The sequence below is a fragment of the Arachis stenosperma genome, chromosome 9 (assembly GCF_014773155.1).
Source record: "Arachis stenosperma cultivar V10309 chromosome 9, arast.V10309.gnm1.PFL2, whole genome shotgun sequence".
Classification (NCBI taxonomy): Eukaryota; Viridiplantae; Streptophyta; class Magnoliopsida; order Fabales; family Fabaceae; genus Arachis; species Arachis stenosperma.
The window spans coordinates 26,220,610-26,240,617 of record NC_080385.1 but is presented as its reverse complement, the minus strand read 5'-3'; the positions used below and the strand labels follow the sequence as shown (position 1 = coordinate 26,240,617).

Below are 20,008 nucleotides of genomic sequence, written 5' to 3'. Positions count from 1 at the left end.
TGCTCTTTATGGGGTTAAACAATCTCCACGTACTTGGTTTGGAAGATTCACAGTGACCATGAAAAAGTATGGGTACAAACAAAGCAACTCTGATCATACCCTTTTTTATTTGAAAAAATAGGGAGATTTAATCACTTGCTTAATAATCTATGTGGATGATATAATCATAACAGAAAGTGATGCTGAAGAAATTGCAAAATTGGAAAAGAACCTATTTACAGACTTTGAAATGAAGGATTTGTGAAGACTAAAATATTTCTTAGGAATAGAGATTCTACGACCCAGCAAAGGAATCTTTATCTCCCAAAGAAAGTACATTTTGGACCTTCTGGCAGAAACAGGAATGGTGGATTACAAACCAATAGATACGCCTAGGCAGGTTAATCACAAGTTGAAGATAGTAGAAAGTGCCACCCTACCAGATAAAGAAAGGTACCAGCGACTGGTTGGTAAACTAATTTACTTATCACATACTGGCCTGACATAGCTTATGATGTGGGAATTGTAAGTCAGTTTATGCATAAGTCACAAGAAGATCATATGGAAGTCGCTATGAGGATAGTTCGATATTTGAAAGAAGCTATAGGAAGTGGAATCATATTCAAAACGAATGGTCATTTGAAGATTGAGGCATACCCTGATGCAGATTGGACGAGCAACCCAAGCGATAGAAGATCAACAGCTAGTTACTTTACACTTGTTGGAAGGAACCTGATAACTTGAAAATGCAAGAAGCATAAAGTTGTAGCACTTTCAAGCGCAAAGGTAGAATTTCGAGGGATCGTTAAAGGTATAATTAAAGTATTGTGGATAAAAAAATTGATGACTGAGATTAGGTTTCCACCACAATTGCCAAGCTAGTTTAAATGTGACAACAAAATCGCAATCAGCATTTGTACAACATGATAGAACAAAACATGCTGAGGTGGATCGACACTTTATCAAAGAAAAAATTGAAAATGGTACTATTGAGCTTCCATTTGTGAGTTCAAAAGATCAGTTGGCTGATATTTTTACTAAAGTAGTTTCAAGACAAGCCTTTGCTAAAGTTCTAACCAAGCTGAGTATTGGTGATACCACTACTCACCTTGAAGGAGAGTATTAGAATATCATAATTAGGGAACAAAATCAGAAAAATATCAAAGAGAATCAGAAAAATATCAATGTAATTTATTATGATATTATTCTATAATTAGCGTATTCTTGGTCTATATATTGGTAAGAACCTTGTAATCAAGTGAAGAAATGAATATGATACTTTTCTAAATTATTCTTCTTTTCTTTTCTAAACCCTTTGTACCAATGAAACAATTTATGTTTTCTCTAATATTTTCCTTGACATATTATACATACCCATTTTAAGTTGTTGCATGACTCTTGTAATGATGATGGCATTAGAGCATGTCCAATGGTGATAAAATGAAAGCCCTATTTACTACTCGTCTGACAAAAAGTGGAGACCAGTCGTTAGAAGAAAATGAAAGTGAGTTCCATCACAATTTTCGAAGCAAATGAAGCCCTGCTAAGAGGGACTTGACTTCTTTCAATTATAACCAATGATAAACAAATATGTGTTAATTAAATTAAAAAATTAAATAATATTTTATTAATAAAATTAACAATATTTTATATACATATAGAAGATGACATAATATGTTAACTATATATATATATATATATATATATATATATATATATATATATTTTTTCTTTACGTATATAATTAATTGTTATAATTATTTATAAATTAAATATGATTTACTTATTCAATATAATTATTTAAAGAATTATATTAAATAATTAAATTATATTTAATTTATTAATAATTATAATAATTAATTATAATTTTACTTAATTAATAATTTATATTAATTATTTAAATCATAATTAATATAAATAATTAAATTAACATTGAATATTATTTATATTATTATATTAAATTATAATTAATTAACTTTGTTTACATAAAAAAATAATTTTAATTTTTTACATATTATAAAATAATTTTTTGGTGAGTGGGTCATTTTTATGTATGAAATTTGAAATACTAATTATATTATAAAACTAGCCGTTGCAAAACTAGCCGTTACTATATTGTCGTTCTTGTTAATAAATTAATATTTTGTTCTCTATATATACACATACACTTCTATTCTCACACTTTCTTCTACTCTTCTTCATCTTCTTTCAAATCTTGCAAAATCAAAGTTCTACTGCTACTATTTTTTATTCGGAAAAATGGATCCAAACTAACTCAACTCTTTTTTCAATTACTTACAAAATTTTTCTCAAACTCCAAATACCTAACAATCTCAAACCTCAAACTCTCAAATTCCAAATCAAAACTTCACACTACGGAATACATTTCAAAATTCAAATTTACAAAATCTTCCTAATTTTAATTTTCAAACTCCTTATAATAATCAATTTCCTATGTTCCAACCACAAAATTAACATTCACAAACACCACATTTTTCATTTTCATCTGTATTTAATCATTCTATCAGAAATGTTGCTCCAACATCTTTGCCATTTTCAACTCAATTCAGTGCATCGAGACATAGTTCATTTGGTGTTGGTGGCTCTTTTAATCCATCCCCTCAGACTCCGATACAATGTAGTCCAAATTCACAATATTCAGATTTTGCCAACCCTCGTGGATTAGATGCTATCGACCTAAATGAAGATGACTTTGAAAATCGTAGGCAAGATAGTATTCAACATTGGCAATGGGAAGAGGATGAGATATTGATCAGTGCATGGTTAAATATTTCAACTGACCCTATAGTTGGTACCAACCAAAAGGGCGAAACATTTTGGAGTCGAATTCACATTTATTATGTGGAATTCAACTCCGACATAAAAAGGGAGGTAGTTGCATGTAAGAAACGATGATATAAGATCAACAAAGTAGTTGCACAATTCGCTGGTTGCTACGATCAAGCTAGTCGAAACATAAGGAGTGATTCGAATGCTGACGATATAAAAGAGTTGGCCTATAAACTTTATTCCACACATTATGGTCAGAAATTCACTTTCGAAAGGCATTGGAATATACTTCGTTTGGAGCAAAAATGGAGAAGCCAACTACCTACACAGAGTGGAGGCTCAAAGAGAACCAAAGTTGGTGCAACTGGAGCATATTCATCATCATCATCAAATCTAGAAGCACCGTTGTGTGATGAAACCAGTGTGGACTCTCCCGTTCGCCCACAAGGATCAAAGAAGAGCAAAAGAAAGGGTAAGGAAAAAACACAAATGTCTGAAGATCTTAGCAAGAAGAAATCATCGGTTGCTAAGAAACTATCTCTCTTGGAAGATATTAAAAATGTTAGAGAAAAGGAACTAATGGATAGGAAAAAAGAAAGAGAAGAGGAGAAGGAACATAGAAAAAAGAAGATGTCAATCAAAGAAAAGGAGTTACAGATTCAAGCTGGAATGAAAGTACAAGAATTACAAACTCAAAGGTATATTAAAGAAATGGAGATAAATGTAAAGGAAAGGGAAATGGAAAGGATGGCTAAGAAAAGGGAAAGAGAAATTGATATGCAAATACTTAATGCGGACACATCTACAATGAGTGAAAAACGACGAGCTCTTCATGAGATTGCATGTGAGAAAATAATCAATAAGTGATTTACTTAATGGTTCCTTGTATTCGTAGAGTTAAGTAGTATATTTTTATTTTTATTGCGTATTACTGGTATGTGATGTAGTCTGTTTTATTCATTTCTGATGTAACATTTTAAATTAGTCAATATTATTGTGCCGTTATTGTTTATGAAAGTGATCGTTGCAAAACTAGACGTTTTAAACTTAGACAAGAAAAAACTAGCCGTTAACTAGCCGTTTTAAACTAAGACAAGAAAAAACTAGCCATTGCAAAACTAGTCATCGAGAAGTAGCTCCCTGTTGCGGACACACTTATAAATATCAACTATCAATAATTCAGCAACTTCATTCCAAATCTAGTTTCTCACCTTAAAGGAATACTAAAACATACCTCAAGCTATGGCTAAAAATTTTGATGATATGTTTAATGAAGCTTTGTATGGTAAAAGAAGACGGCGAGATAACACACTCATAGATAATTGGATCAATGAGTGTTTACTTGATGATTCAGAAGAAGAAGATACTGATAGAAGCTCTATCCCAACTCCTCGTAGATGGATCAACAGAGATCGAGAAGCAAGACATGATCGCCTTTTCCAAGATTACTTTGCAGATGAGTCGGTGTATAATGCTGACATTTTTCAACGGAGATTTCGAATAAGAAGACATGTGTTCCTTCGGATAGTAGATGCTCTCTCAAATGCCTATTCGTATTTCCAATAGAGGGTCGATGCAACTGGGAGAAGGGGCTTGTCACCACTCTAAAAATGCACTGCTGCGATACGGATGTTAGCATATAGCGTAGCTGCTGATGCCAAAGATGATTATGTGCGCATAGGCGAGAGCACTACAATTGAATGCTTGGAAAAATTTGTTGAAGGTGTCATTTCGGTGTTCGAGAATGAATACTTGTAAAAACCAAATTCAAATGATATATGACGCCTGCTACAAATGGCGGAAGATTGTCGCTTTTCTGGCATGTTAGGTAGCATTGACTGCATGCATTGGCAATGGAAGAATTGTCCAAAGGCGTGGAAAGGTATGTACATGAGTGGTTATCGTGGAGTTGCAACCATAGTACTTGAGGTTGTAGCATCTTCAGACCTTTGGATATGGCATGTGTTCTTTGGGGTTTCTGGTTCAAATAATGATATCAATATGTTAGATCGTTCGCCAGTGTTCAATGATATTCTAAATGACCGTGCTTCGGACATAAACTTTACTATTAATGGTAATAACTATACTATGGGATACTATTTAGTAGATGATATTTATCCTGAATGGGCCACATTTGTCAAATCAATCTCAAAATCACAAGGGGGAGAAACGCAAGTTATTTACACAATACCAAGAAGGGCAAAGAAAAGATGTAGAGTGAGCATTCGGAGTGTTGTAAGCACGCTTTGCAATTATACGTGGTCAAGCATACTTTTGGGGAAAGAAGAAACTTGCAAACATAATGCAAGCTTGTATTATATTCCATAAATGATTGTTGAGGATGAAAGAGACACTTATGCAGGAAATTTTGCTCAAAACTTAGAATATGACAATGTCGAAAATGGGTTATCACAACCTCAGCTGGGAGAGGAAGATTTTGCACCATACCATCAATTTCTCCAAAGAAATGCCCAACTTCGAAATAAGCAGTAACATAGACAGTTGAAAGAGGACTTGATTGAACACATATGACAATTTTACAATACATGTCGTTAACTATAGTGCTTAACTATTTTTTTTATATTAAATAATTTTATAAATTAGTATAGTGTCGAATTATATATTGTGTATTATTTTTTTATATAATTTTTTTAATATTAATATTTTGTAACAATGAATTATTTTTGAATTTATAAATTTAAAAAATATTATTGTAAGAAATAGTAATTATATTAATTTTAATTATTTTAATTAATTAATTAATTAATTAATTAATTAATTAAGTGGGACCGCAATAGGGACTAAAGCTAGTTCCTCCTAATAGGAAAGAAAGAGATGTTTTGAGTTCCTATTTACTGTTTATGACGCAAAAGCTGATGTGGAATTATTTTTTCTGACAGGTGGGCTATAAATAAGAATTGGGATGAGTTCCCTAGTGGAGATGATCTTAAGAGCTTCTTCCAAATCTGACACAAAAATCTGAGCTCTTGTATAAAAATATTTATAGAGTCTATCAGCTAACTTATATAGCATTGAGTCTGGATTTAACCCCTACTTTATTCGATTCTCTTTGTTATCCCCTACAAGATTTGACAGAAAGGTTAAATTTAGTGTTTGGCTGAAATATTTGTGTACATAAGTTATTAACAGAAGATGGCTATGTTTGTTGACAAAAACTATTGGATCGCTAATACTATAATGTGTAATACATATTAATCAATTTTGTATTTTATTATCGAATTTTTGTTTTTAAGTGGTAAAGGATTATATTTTATTATATTAATTTTAAAATTATTGTCTATTATAATATAAATTTCTCTTTTGCTTTTAGATGAATAATAAGTTATTTTTTACTTATGTTTTAAATTAATTTTTTTTTCTTTCTCTTCTTCTAATGTTTGGCTTTTTTTTTCTTTTTTCTCTTTTTTTTTGTTACTGTTCTTTTTTATATTTTTTCTTTTTCTTTGTCAGCTCCTTTCTTTTTTTTTTATCTCTCATCTTTTTTTTCCTAATATTTTTTCTTTTCCTTCTTTTTTCTCGATATGATTTCTTTCTTCATTTTTTCTAATTTTATTTTAATTATCTTATTTTTCTCTAAAATAAAAAACTAAATTTAAAATTAAATCTACATAATATTTACATATATTACCAATTAAAAATTGTCTAATATAAATAATTTTGAATTATTTTTAATTTACTGTATAAATAACATTTCAATTAAATAATTAAACGTAATTGCAAATTGAATTGAGCTAATCCAATATTAGATTAATCTTTTCTAAAGTGAAAAAATAATAAAGTAAAATAATAAAGATCTAATTACCTTTAAATTAGAATAATAAAACTCATACATTATAAAAATAATAAACTCAATAGTTATTTAAATCTCAATTTTTCATGTTATCAAATATTTTTTAGAACATTATAAAAATTATAAACTCATACATTTTTTTTTTGTCCACGATATCCTCTAACCTAATAAGCTAATGACTAATTTCTCGTAAATCAGAGCTCGCCCAAATCCAAAAGTTAAATTGATAACAAAAACTTTTAGAAGGTCGGCTAATTTTGACAAATAATTAATCAGTCTTAAGATATAATTACTTATGTATTTTTATTTATTAATTTAAATTTTTAACTATGATATAATATTAAAATTTTTATGGCTTAAAGATCTAAAGTCTAAGTTTTATTGACTTAAAAAAATCAGTATAAAAAATTAAAAGTATAACCATATACCTAAATGTAAAATAGTTTGAGCAAAAATCAAATCATTCGATTTGGTGCAGTAAAATTTAAGAAGAATTGAAATTATAGAGTTAAATTTGTATTAAATTAAAATTTAAAATTTTTAATGTTTAAATTGGAGCATTCAATTTACCTTAAAAAAATATTTAATTATTTAAAAAAACGAAACTATACTATGCGATTTTAATATGATAAATTTATTAAAAAAAATAAAATAAAATATACATATCTTTTGAATAGGAGTGTACATTAAAAAATCAAAATATAATTAATCGATTAAAAAATTATAATTATATTTTAATTAATCAATTTAATACAATAATTTTAAAAATTATATTCTTATTATTTAAAATTGGTTACTCAAAACCAAATTTATAAAACTAATTTTGAACGGACTAACCAAATTTAGAGAAATCCTGTTTTCAAAAGCCAAATATTTAAATTCTAAACAAAGTTCTAAAAATAAGTTCGAATTGACCAGTCGAATAATGAATCGACGCAAAAAACAAATTGATCAAATGTCAAAAATCGTAGATTCTAAAAACGTCTTTGAATAATTGAACTGGCCAGAAATCGATCGGTCGAATCGAACCATAATCTGCTCGGTTTTTTGAATTTGCTGAAACGCCATCGTTTGGCTGTGTAGAGGAACCCGAACCCTAATTCCAGCCCTAACCAAAACGCACTCTCTCACACTCAGCCACTGTCCAGAGCTCTCTGAGCTCCTGCTCCTCCCTCACTTCCGTCCAGCCATCCCCTGCTACCGTCGCCGTCGCAACTTCTAACTTCAAACAGCCACCGTCGCAACCTTCCAACTTCGAACAGCCACCGCCTGCTCCCTCACTTCCCCTCCATCGCGCAGCAAACGTCGAAACTTCCTTCCCTCCATCGCGCAGCCATCGTTCGAACGTTGAAGCCTCCATCGCACAGCCACTGTCCCGCCGCGCCAGCTCTGTTCCACTGCGTTCCTGTCCCTTCAGCGGCGTCAGCTCTGTTCCATCGCGCAGCCCTTCCCTCGAAGGTTTTTTTTTTTTTTTGTAACTGTAATTGTGGTTTTAGTTTGTTAGTTAATCATTTAATCTGTGATTTAATTCTGATATTCTTGATTCAACCTTGCTACTGTTAATTTTTTTTTATTGTGTATCACTGTGTCTAATTATCTATGTTGAGATTAATGGGTTGTTGTAAGCCTACAATATTGTTATTGAAAACATTGCAAACATTGAAAACATTGCTGATGGGCAATATCATGTGCAAACATTGTACGAACCGATCGGTGTTGCTGGTCAGATCATTCCCTGGAATTTCTCTCTTCTCATGTTTGCTTGGAAGGTTGGACCGGCATTGGCCTGTGGCAATACTATTGTTCTCAAAACCGCTGAGCAGACACCATTGTCTGCTTTGTACGCAGCAAAACTATTTCATGAGGTGGACATATTCTCTGTTAATGGAACCATGCTCATTTACTGGTTTGGAGGATATAAAGAGACATAGTTTAAATTGAAATAGCTTTGATGATCAATCTTTCTTCCGAATTTATAATCTGCTTAGCAGGCTGGACTTCCTGAAGGTGTTTTGAATGTGGTATCAGCCTTTGGTCCCACTGCTGGCGCTGCTCTTGTAAGTCACATGGATGTGGATAAGGTGCCAAAGTATTTTAATTCTGCAGTGGCATTAGATTCATTTTATTGATATCTTTGTTACTAAAATAAGTTTCTTCTGTAGTCAACTAGATGCCAAGAATATACTGCAGCCCATGTCCCCTGTAGTCTCATGAAATTCTATAACAAATTTCATTGCTATTAAATTTTCAATTCAATATTTAGTACTTGATTTTTACCCCGTCTGATTATTGTTGCTGTGGGTTACATACAATTGTTTTATTTGTAAATATATACAATAATGTCCCTTGAGATACATTATACAATATTTAATATTCTTTGTAGTTTATATGACACTTATCTCCTTTGTAGTTTATATGACACTTCTTTCCTTTGTTATTTGATTTTTGAGTTTGTATTTGAATGAGATTATAACATTGTGGAATATGTAGTACTTTTAATTTGGATGATATTTTAAAATTTATATTAGATTATAATTATACTTTAGTGTATTTTTATTTATATTTTATTTATTATTTTATTATAAAACAGTTTTCCGGTTGAATTATGGTTGAACTGGTTAAATCAATAAACCAGTAAATCAGTAACCAGAAAGGTTCGATGACCGGTTTGGTTCGCAGGATTGGTGATTTTTGGTAAAATAATCCCAACAAAGTTCATCGGTGACTATAAAAATTCGGATCAAAGTAGTCCTTATCTTATTTTCTTTGTTGTTTTCGTTTATTCTTGTTTGTTCATATAGAAATTTTGGTGATTATTTTCCCCATTTTTATGACCCTAAGACAAAATTCGTTAGGAAAATAAACTGTGATTGGTGATTATTCTTGTTTGTTCATATAGATAATGTATGTGGGAGAGAGGGTTATTTTGGGTGCATATGATAAAAAATAAACTGTGATTGTTTCAACTCCTCTCTTTGTTTTATTCCACAATTTGTGAAATGATTGGATCATATGCTTGTGTATGCATTGAGGCCCTTCCTTTGTACTTTGCTGTTTTTTGTTGTTTGATGGAAGAACAATATATTACAAACAACACATGAAAATGATTAATTGATGTAGAAAGGAGATAAAGTGAAAAATGGGGCTTTGAGTGGGTTGAGTAATGTCAAGCTAGAGTCGAAGAAACACGGTTAGTTCAGTGGGATGGAGCAGATATGGCAAAGAAAGTAAAGCATTAGAGAAGTATGATGGGTGCACTAGATATCTTTCTATGCTCAAGAGGTTTTGCTGGAATTCACTGATTTTTATTTTTCGGATAGGAAGAATTCACTGCTTGATTAACTCCTATTTGCTATTGTGTACAATTTAGCAGATTTTGTTATGAGCATTCTATAATTGTGTTCTCTTCTGTTGGTCATTTTATCACTTGCTAATCCAAATATCCTATACTTGAGCTTAAACAAGTGTCTTCACTCTTCAGTCCAAATATTCTTTTAACTTAAATGCTTATGAATGAAATGATAGTAGAGTCCCAATAACACACTTGATTATGCTGATTTCACTTCGACCATTCCAGATATTTTGCTCTTCGGCCCAGCACTGCTCCTTTGTGTGCTTCTTCCATGAAAGATCTTGTTACTGTATTTGTAGACTAGGAAGGTTCTGTTTTTAATACTTTGCTGTTTTTTGTCTCAATGGTGGGCACACTACATTTTGAGAGTTGATTAATTGATTACATTTAATTAATTTACACGTGAATTTTATGTCTTTAATTAATATGCTTTGGTGTTAGCGTTTTGCAAGCATGTTATTGGTTATTATAATTTCTGGTTCAAATTGTTTTACATTTTGTATTTGAAAATTTATATGTATTTTCTTGTGTATGCATGCAAATTTCTGCCATGAATTCCATTGCATTGTTTGAAACTCTGATTTTTCTATTGATGTTAAGCTTGGAGATAGAATTTTTTGGTTATATTTTTCTATTAATGTTTAACATTGTTTGAAACTCTGACTTTCATAATTATATTTTATGGCTTCTTATTCAGAATGAGGTAGCCGATCGTGATGTACCCATGTCAGAGTTTGCAGAGCATTTGATATGAAGAGGGTATGGCTTTCTAAGAAGTTCTCCTACATTTATGAATCTGGTCCTTCTACCAACCTCGCCTTCTTTATGCAATCTCTGTATGCCCAATATATAGGTAGGTGTTTAGATTCCACAGGTTTCAAAAAATGTAGAAAAGGCAGATATGCAAACTTAAAATTTATATATTTATGAAAATCCCACTACTGTGTGATGATTGTGATATGTTTAAGCGCAGAAACTTTCATTTTATTAGCTTTATATCTTTATTTCAGTATACAAACTCTCTTTATGTTGCTGTGCAGGTTACATGTGTGGTACTGCTTCTTTATCACACAGATTGTGCAAAAACCGTTTTTGTATGCAAAAAAATTGATTTTTGTGTTAAAATCGGTTTTTCGTTGTAAAAACTGGTTTTTTAGTGTAAAAATTGGTTTTTCAGTATAAAACCGGTTTTTCTATACAGAAACAGGTTATTTTTTAAAAAGTGGTTTTTATTTTAATAATCGGTTAAAAATCAGTTTTTAAATTTCCTAACCGGTTTTGTCATGTAAAACCAATTTGGTTAATTAACCTAAACTAAGCTTTTGGTTAACCAAAAACAGGTTTGGTTTTTGGATTAACCATAACCATGTACAACCCTACTTTTATAGAACAGGTTAATGAAATAAATCAGGGAGTCTGATCAGATTTAATTTAGTCAATGAGTATCCTCTACAATTTTGTAACTACCGGAGAATTTCAATAATATTAAGATCCGTTTTTTTGGCAAGAATATAGTATATACTGTTACTATATAAAACCACAAACTGAACGCTGAACACAAATTTCTGTTTAGTTTGTTTTTGTTGGTTTGCTTATTAAAGCTGAATATGGATGTTAATGTGCAGTAACTGATTGGCTTGGTTCGAACAGGATTCTTCTGCCTAAACCTGTACTTAAGAAGAACACACAGACACTCCCGTGTCTGACGACAGTAGTTGGACGGAACAAGCTTTGGAAGTGTCAAAATGTACAAAATACATAATGTTTTGGTGGTCATCCGGCCCTTTCACAAGCAGTGCACTTGGTCACATAAGAAATTCTGCCTTTCAAGAGGCTTAATCTTTGAGAGCCGGGTACATGTATCTGATTCAAAACCCCACAAATTGAGGCCCTAATTCTGACCATTACCTGGTAGAGGCATTTTCTTTATGATTGATTGTTGCCTTTGTTCATTTTAAACTGGAATATGGAGTAGACTCAGCACTTTATACACTCCTTTACTCTTGTTCTTCCAAACTATAGTCCAAACCTTTTTGTGTTCCAAACTTCATTTAGTCTCTTTTAATTTGAGTTTTTTGGTTGTATTGAGTTTATATGAGAAAGAGTGAAGCAATTTTCTTGACTGTCATCTTAATTGAACCCACAATGTCTTTGATGTACAGAAAATTGAGAAGCAAAGTGGAGGCTTTACTTGGGTTGCTGGCCGCAGAACAATGACTTTTATTCACCAAGTAAGTTCCAAACCGTTCAATCTCTTCACTAGGATTAATTTTTCCAGACACCACTTTCAACATTTACGGCTTCTTCATACACAAGCCGTGTCAAAGCATAATAATGATGATGTTACTGCAATATGCAACTCATTCAGAAGGGGTTGGAACTGGGATACTATAAGCATCAAATTTGGTACGTTTATGTTGAATGACTTGATGGTTGAGCGAGTGCTCCTGGAATTGAAGGACCCCAGTGATGCAAAGTGTGCCTTGGGTTTCTTTCACTGGTCCACAAAGAGGAGAAATATTGAACATGGAATTCGGTGTTACTGCATAGCAATCCATATCTTGGTTGGAGCTAGGTTGCTTAACGATGCTTGTGCATTGCTCGAATCATTGTTGAACAAAACCAAGGAAAGCAGCTCAAGGGTTATGGTCGCAGATACACTTCTTGGCTGCTACCCGGTTACTGATTCACATCCTATTGTATTTGATTTGCTGATACAGGCCTACGCAAAGCTAAGGCTGACTGATGTTGCTTTTGAGGTTTGCCTATATGTGGAGAAACATGGATTCTCCATCAGCCTCGTAAGTTTCAACACTTTGCTTCATGTCGCGCAAAAATCAGATCAATTTGGTCTAATTTGGGATGTTTATGAGCACATGATTCAAGAACGGACATACCCTAATCTAGCAACTTTGAGGATCATGATCAATGCACTGTGCAAGGATGGGCAGCTGCAGAAAATTGTGGATGCATTAGATAGGATTATGGGGAAGTGGAATTCTAGTCCTTCAGTGATTGTAAATTCTAGCTTAATTTTCAGAGTCTTAGAGCAGGGAAAAATGGAAGAAAGCATGGTAGTTGTGTTGTTGAAAAGGTTGTTACAGAAGAATTTGATTCCTCACTCAGTTGCTTATTCTCTGATTATTCATGCTAGGATTAGGTTGGGAAGTTTGGATTCCGGATGGGAGATGTATGAAGAGATGGAGAGAAGAGGTTTCCAAGCAAACTCTTTTATATATACATCATTTATAGGAGCATACTGTAGAGAGGGCCGAATTGAACAAGCGAATGTTTTGATGCAAGCAATGGAAGAAAGAGGCTTGAAACCATATGGTGAGACTTTTGATCATCTTATAATTGGATATGCTAATTTGGAGCAGTTGGAGGGGTGTTTGAGTGCTTGCGATAAAATGTTGAGTATTGGGCTTATTCCTAGTTGTTTATCGTTTAACACGATGGTAGAAAAGCTCTGCGCAAAGGGGCATGTGGAGCAAGCTAACTCCAGGTTGACTTTATTGTTAGATAAGGGATTCTCACCAAGTGATATCACGTACACTCATCTAATAGAGGGTTATGCCAAGAAGGACGAGATTCAGGAAGTTTTAAAGTTATATTATGAGATGGAGTACAGGTCTATGTCTCCTGGATTATCTGTTTTTACATCAATAATTCAGTGTTTATGTCATTGTGGAAAGCTCGAAGATGCGGATAAATATCTATGGATTATGAAGGGTCAGCCGCTAACCCCGTCTGTTACTATATACAAGACGTTGATTGCTGGCTATAGGCAGAAGGGTTACAGCATAAGGGCCCTGCATCTTCAGAACGAAATGGATTCTTTAGTAATACATAAGTGAAGGTTATCCTTTTAGAAGCTAGTTCACTTTTCCTTTTCGTGGAGTGCTAGGGGCAGCAACTTTTGTGATTTGTAGCTATCAAATAGCTATTAATGATGATTTTAATGGTGTGAGATTTCATCCAATGGCTCACTTTTTTTTGTTAGTTACATGCCAGAATTTAATAAAGTTGCTGGCTCCCTAAACTTTTCCTTTTTTATTTTCTGCAATGTATATATCAATAGCTGAAATGCAAGTTAATTTATTCTTATTCTCAATAAAAAAATATATGTAAAAAAGAGATTTATCATTTTTCAAACCATTTTTAAAAAATCTGTATAATTTATAAAAAGAATTTTGTATAGAAATATTCATTTTCTTCTTCATCTTGGTTCTTTCTGTTTTCACCAGCTTCAACAATTATAAGTCTATAACCATCGAGCACCACCTTCTTTTTCTAACCTACAACCATCTTCCACCACCAATTTCAGCCTTAGTATGGATGCCTTCTTTTTTTTATTAGTCACCTTCAACGTAATGACCAAACTTCCACCTTCTTTATCATCAACCTCAACACCAATGATGTCGTACCACATATAGTTGAACGCTAAGCTAGTAACTCAAAAATGGTGAACTCAAAGATGGTTTGCTTAGCAACTCAAAAATGGTGAACTCAAAGATGGTTGCACACGGGACAATAATCGGAATTTGTTAATAGGATACTACGACAGAGGAACCAACTTGACGACCTTTGATTTGTCTCCGCCCATAATTTTGTGAAACTCTCTGTTGAGCCAATGTACCCACTATTCTCTCGTTTATAAAAAAAAAAGTCTGAAAAGAGATGGTGGCCTCTTTTTAGGTTTTGGTAGTTTGTATCTCTTTTTATAAATTTAGGAGCACATTACTAAAGATATCTGAATTACTAAATTATTAATAAGAGTACTTTATCTTTAAATATATATTAAGACTTTAAAAATTAGAATTTAATATAATTTTTTTGTAAAATGACTAAAAAAAATATTTTTATTCTAAAATTTAAAAATTTTGAATATTTTTTTTAAGTTTTTTGTTGTAAATAGTCAAATATAATTTTAAAAAATTAGAGATTAAATTTTGTTGTCCTTTTTACATATATTTTTTAATTAGTTATTCAAATATAACCATAAAATTTTAGATTAAATACTCAAGAAGGCAAATACATAAGTATTTGTTCCATATAAGTGCATTCTTTTTATTATTTTTATGACATGTTAAAATTAAAATATTTTAATTGTTAACAAATTTAGAAGTGATTTAATAATTAAAAGCCATTTTTCGTTGTTTAGTCTAAGTTTAAAGGTTCATTTGTCTTTATTTAAAAATAAATAAATTATTATTTTTATTCATAAAAGTACAAAATATTAATAAAACTATCTATGAATAAACGAAATAAATTTTTTATATTCATGAAAGAAAAAAATTATTATTTCTATCCATAAAGATTTGCAATATTGACAAAATCTATAAAAAACAACAACAAAGCCTTGTCCCACTAAGTGGGGTCGGCTACATGAATCAAACGACGCCATTAACAAAATCTATATATAAATAAAAGTTTAATTATTCTATTAATTTATATAATTTTATCAAAATTATAATTAAATTTTATATTTCTTTTAATTGAATTTTTAAACTATTTTAAATTTTGTAAGTAGGTCCTATCTATTGTAACTAAAACGTTTTTGTTATATTTTTTGTCTTCTTATTGCACCTTGGAGTTGATTCGAATCAGTCTTGTCTTCTCTTTTATCAACTCATTCAAAAAACTTGCATATCCTATTAAAGCAAGAAATAATTGGGTAATGCTACCGCGAGGAAGCAATTTTTTTTCCTCATCTGTTGAAACGTACGTGAGCAAATGATAAATGTACGCATGTAGTGTGGGTCTTGATGGAGGAGGACAAGATCTGCAAACTATCAAATCTGTGATGCGTATTGATAGAAAATAATTAATTAAGTGAAATTGATTATTGGTTAATGTTATTTATTAAGATTGTGGGCTTTTTTTATTGGACCTTGAATGTTTTTGTTATCTAGTTGGTCTCTAGCTGATTTAGGCTTAGGAAAAAAATAACTGAATGTAAAATAAAAATATAGATTTAGTGTGATAAAGAAATTTTCACACAGAACAATGTAAAAAATGTTATTGAAATTAAAAATTAAATAGATTGAATTTAAATTAATAATTTAATGGGATTCAATTTGATAAAAATAAATGTACTGATAATTTGATATTATTTTTGTCGTATAATTAATTATGTTCATTTGTAAATAATTATTTTTTTTGTTTTGAAAATAATTATTTTTTGTAATATACATAAGAAAAAAAATCAAATCTTCTATCTTTATGGTAATATAAATACATAGGAAGTTTTTATTATGTTAACATGACACTCATATATTAAGTTTAAAAATTATTTGTTTAGGTGTTGTCACTCAAAATCTTTAAAATTTTATTTATAAATTATAAATTTTTTTTTAGATTGTCGCTTTTTGAATTTTTAAATACGCTTTATTAGGTTATTAGATATTTAGTTTTTAATATTATTAAACTAATTTAAAAAAATTATTTATAAATTATTTATGTAGATTGATATTTTTAAAATTTTTAAATTATAGTTATATTTTATTCTTATTATATAATTATTACTCTTTTATTTAAAGAAAAAACAAATAAATTATAATTTTTGAAGAAACTAAGTTCACATAATAACTAATATGGATTTAGTTTTGTGATTTTTGACACTCTCAATACTCCTGAATTTAATTACACCTAATTGGTTGGAAAGTTTATTGTTTTAGAAAAAATAAATTTATCGATAAATTTATTTATTTCATCGATTTTTTTCTTAGCAAACTTATTGACAACAAACTCTTTTTATCATTTTAAGTTATTTGCTTAAGTTGTTACTTTTTAAATTATAAGTTATTTGCATTTTATTCTTTTAAATTATTATTTATTATTTATTTAGGTTGTTATTTTTAATTTTAAGGTATTTGCTTAGGTTGTTTTGCTTAGGTTGTTATTTTTTAAAGGTTTAATTACTTTGTTGGTCCCTATAGTTTCACCAAATTGTTAATTAGGTCTCTATACTTTTTTTCTTTCAATTGGGTCCCTACACTACTTTAATTTTGAAATTAAGTCCTTCCTAGTGTAAAAAATATTAGAGTTAACTGAATATTTTTTTCTTAAATTGAAGATATTTATAATAAAAAATTTAATTTAATATTTAACAGCATGTATTTTGGTAAAAATATTATGTTAATTTTAATATTTTTAACATGAAAATGACGTAATTACAAAATTAAAAACAGTGTAGGGACCTAATTGGAAAAAAAAAATATAGGAACCTAATTAAAAATTTGGTGAAACTATATGGACCAACAAAGTAATTAAACCTTTAAAAAATAACAACTTAAGCAAAATAACCTTAAGCAAATAACTTAAAATTAAAAAATAATAACTTAAATAAATAATAAATAATAATTTAAAAGAATAAAATGCAAATAACTTAGAATTTAAAAAAGTAACAACCTAAGCAAATAACTTAAAATGATAAAAAGAATTTGTTGTCAATAAGTTTGCTAAGAAAAAATCGATGAAATAAATAAATTTATCAATGAATTTATTTTTTCTAAAACAATAAACTTACCAACCAATTAGGTGTAATCAAATTCAGGAGTATTGAGAGTGTCAAAACTCACAAAACTAAATCCATATTATAGGAAGGGCACTCTACTATACAGATTGAAGTGGTATAGAGCTAGGAAGCACCGATACGACACGCGATACGGACATGACACGACACGGATATGCCGACACGTTCTTTTTATAAAAAATTGGATACGACACGTTTAGGATAGTATACGTTGTGAATTAAAATTTAAATAATATATTAAATTAATAAAATATCATATTGTAAATATAAGAGTAAATATTTTTTTGATGGGAAAATATAAGAATAAATATAGTTACATAAAAAAGTCTTAAAATTATGCAATTATTAAAAAAAATAAAAAATTTTAAGCTAGTGAGTAAGTAAGCTACCAAAGACAAACGGTAAGTAGATTTAGGTTTTGATTTATTAATTATTTTATTTTTAAATTTTAATTTTAATTTATTTTAATTTTAGATTTAGAAAGAAAAAATTGGTTAATCGGGCCATAAAATTACAAAATCAATTGAAGATTTGCAATCCAGAAGAAAGATCCATCTCATGAACATCTGAATCGAGTCGGATTCGTTCGGATTCGTGACAGCTCTACCAAAATTCTACACCGCAAGAAGACACGCCGCCGATACGCTCGTTTGAAGTATCCGCCGCGTGTCGGCGTCGGATTCGCGTCCGACACGGATACGCCGGCACCATGAAAGAATATGTGCTTCATAGGTATAGAGAGAGAAAATAATTTTTTTATAATTATTTTTTATTATTTTATTGTTATTCAAAGTGTGAGTCCTACCTTTTTTTAATCTCTCTTTCATCCCATAAAAAAATCTATAAACTTATATCTTTACAGTATAATTCACCATTATAAAATACTTGACGATTTCATAAGTTTGTGTATAATGATACGTTGGTTTAAATCCATATTAATTATTATGTGAACTTAGTTTCTTCAAAAATTAAAATTTATTTATTTTTTTAAATAAAAGAGTAATAATTATATAATAAAAATAAAATATAACTATAATTTAAAAATTAAAAAATAACCATTTACGTAAATAATTTATAAATATTTTTTTTTAAATTAGTTCAATAATATTAAAAACTAAATATCTAATAACCTAATAAAGCATATTTAAAAATTCAAAAAGTGACAATCTAAAAAAATAATAATTTATAATTTATAAATAAAATTTTAAAGATTTCTAGTGACAACACCTAAATAAATAATTTTTAAATTTAATGTATGAGCGTCATGTTAACATAATAAAAATTCTCTATTTATACTATCATAAAAATAAAAAATTTGATTTTTTATTATATTACAAAAAATAATTATTTTTAAAATAAAAATAAATAATTATTTATGAATGAACATAATTAATTATACGACAAAAATAATAACAGTACATTTATTTTTATCAAATTGAATCTCATTAAATTATTAATTTAAATTCAATCTATTTAATTTTTAATTTTAATAACATTTTTTACATTGTTCTGTGTGAAATTTTTTTTTATCAAACTAAATCCATATTTTTAATTTACATTCAGTTATTTTTTTTCCAAGTCTAATTTTCATATAAAACAAATAAATGATCACATTCACCAAAACTAGCAACAATCAACTGGAGACTAACCAAATAACAAAAACATTCGAAGTCCAGTAAAAAAAACTCACGCCCTTAATTAACAACATTAACTATTAATCAGTTTCACTTAATTAATCCTTTTTTATTAACACGCAATATAAATATTGATAGTTTGCAGATCTTGTCTCCTCCATCAAGACACACACCACACGCATTAATTTATTGTTTACCCACGTACGTTCAGCCTTAGTATGGATGCCTTCTTTTTCTTATTAGTCACTTCAACGTAATGACCAAACTTCCACCTTCTTTATCATTAACCTCAACACCAATAATGTCGTATCACATATAGCTGAACGCTAAGCTAGTAACTCAAAGATGGTTGCACACGGGACAATAATCAGAATTTGTTAATAGGATATTACGACAGAGGAACCAATTTGACGACCTTCGATTTGTCTCCGCTCATAATTTTGTAAAACTTTCTGTTGAGCCAATGTACCCATTATTCTCTCGTTTATAAAAAAAAGCCTGAAAAGAGATGGTAGCCTCTTTTTAAGTTTTGGTAGTTTGTATCTCTTTTTATAAATTTAGGAGCACATTACTAAAGATATCTGAATTACTAAATTATTAATAAGAGTACTTTATCTTTAAATATATATTAAGATTTTAAAAATTAGAATTTAATATATTTTTTTGTAAAATAACTAAAAAAATATTTTTTTAATTTAAAAATTTTGAATATTTTTTTTGCAAGTTTTTTGTTGTAAATAGTCAAATATAATTTTAAAAAATTAGAGATTAAATTTTGTTGTCGTTTTTACATATATTTTTTAATTAGTTATTCAAATATAACCATAAAATTTTAGATTAAATACTCAAGAAGGCAAATACATAAGTATTTGTTCCATATAAGTGCATTCTTTTTATTATTTTTA

The 20,008-nt window shown here is 29.7% G+C and overlaps 2 protein-coding genes across 15 annotated transcripts; both read left to right on the top strand.

Annotated features, from left to right (window-relative positions):
* The first annotated feature begins 343 nt into the window (after positions 1–343).
* LOC130949282 (glutathione S-transferase T3-like) lies at positions 344–3,636 on the top strand. The gene is made up of 3 exons (XM_057878048.1): positions 344–432; positions 2,508–2,871; positions 3,028–3,636. Exons 1-3 carry the CDS (start codon positions 344–346, stop codon positions 3,634–3,636), a joined length of 1,062 nt encoding a protein of 353 aa, XP_057734031.1.
* Positions 3,637–7,619: 3,983 nt separating this feature from the next.
* LOC130950585 (pentatricopeptide repeat-containing protein At1g66345, mitochondrial) lies at positions 7,620–13,987 on the top strand. Of its 14 annotated transcripts, none has more exons than XM_057879130.1 (5): positions 7,620–8,038; positions 8,572–8,637; positions 10,630–10,785; positions 11,558–11,843; positions 12,095–13,987. In XM_057879130.1, exon 5 carries the CDS (start codon positions 12,146–12,148, stop codon positions 13,787–13,789), a length of 1,644 nt encoding a protein of 547 aa, XP_057735113.1. In that variant the 5' UTR covers positions 7,620–8,038; positions 8,572–8,637; positions 10,630–10,785; positions 11,558–11,843; positions 12,095–12,145; the 3' UTR covers positions 13,790–13,987. The 14 variants fall into 14 exon arrangements, with proteins under 14 accessions (XP_057735113.1, XP_057735112.1, XP_057735108.1 ...); XM_057879125.1 differs by lacking the exon at positions 7,620–8,038 and adding an exon at positions 8,046–8,445; XM_057879129.1 differs by lacking the exon at positions 8,572–8,637.
* The last annotated feature ends 6,021 nt before the right edge of the window (positions 13,988–20,008 follow it).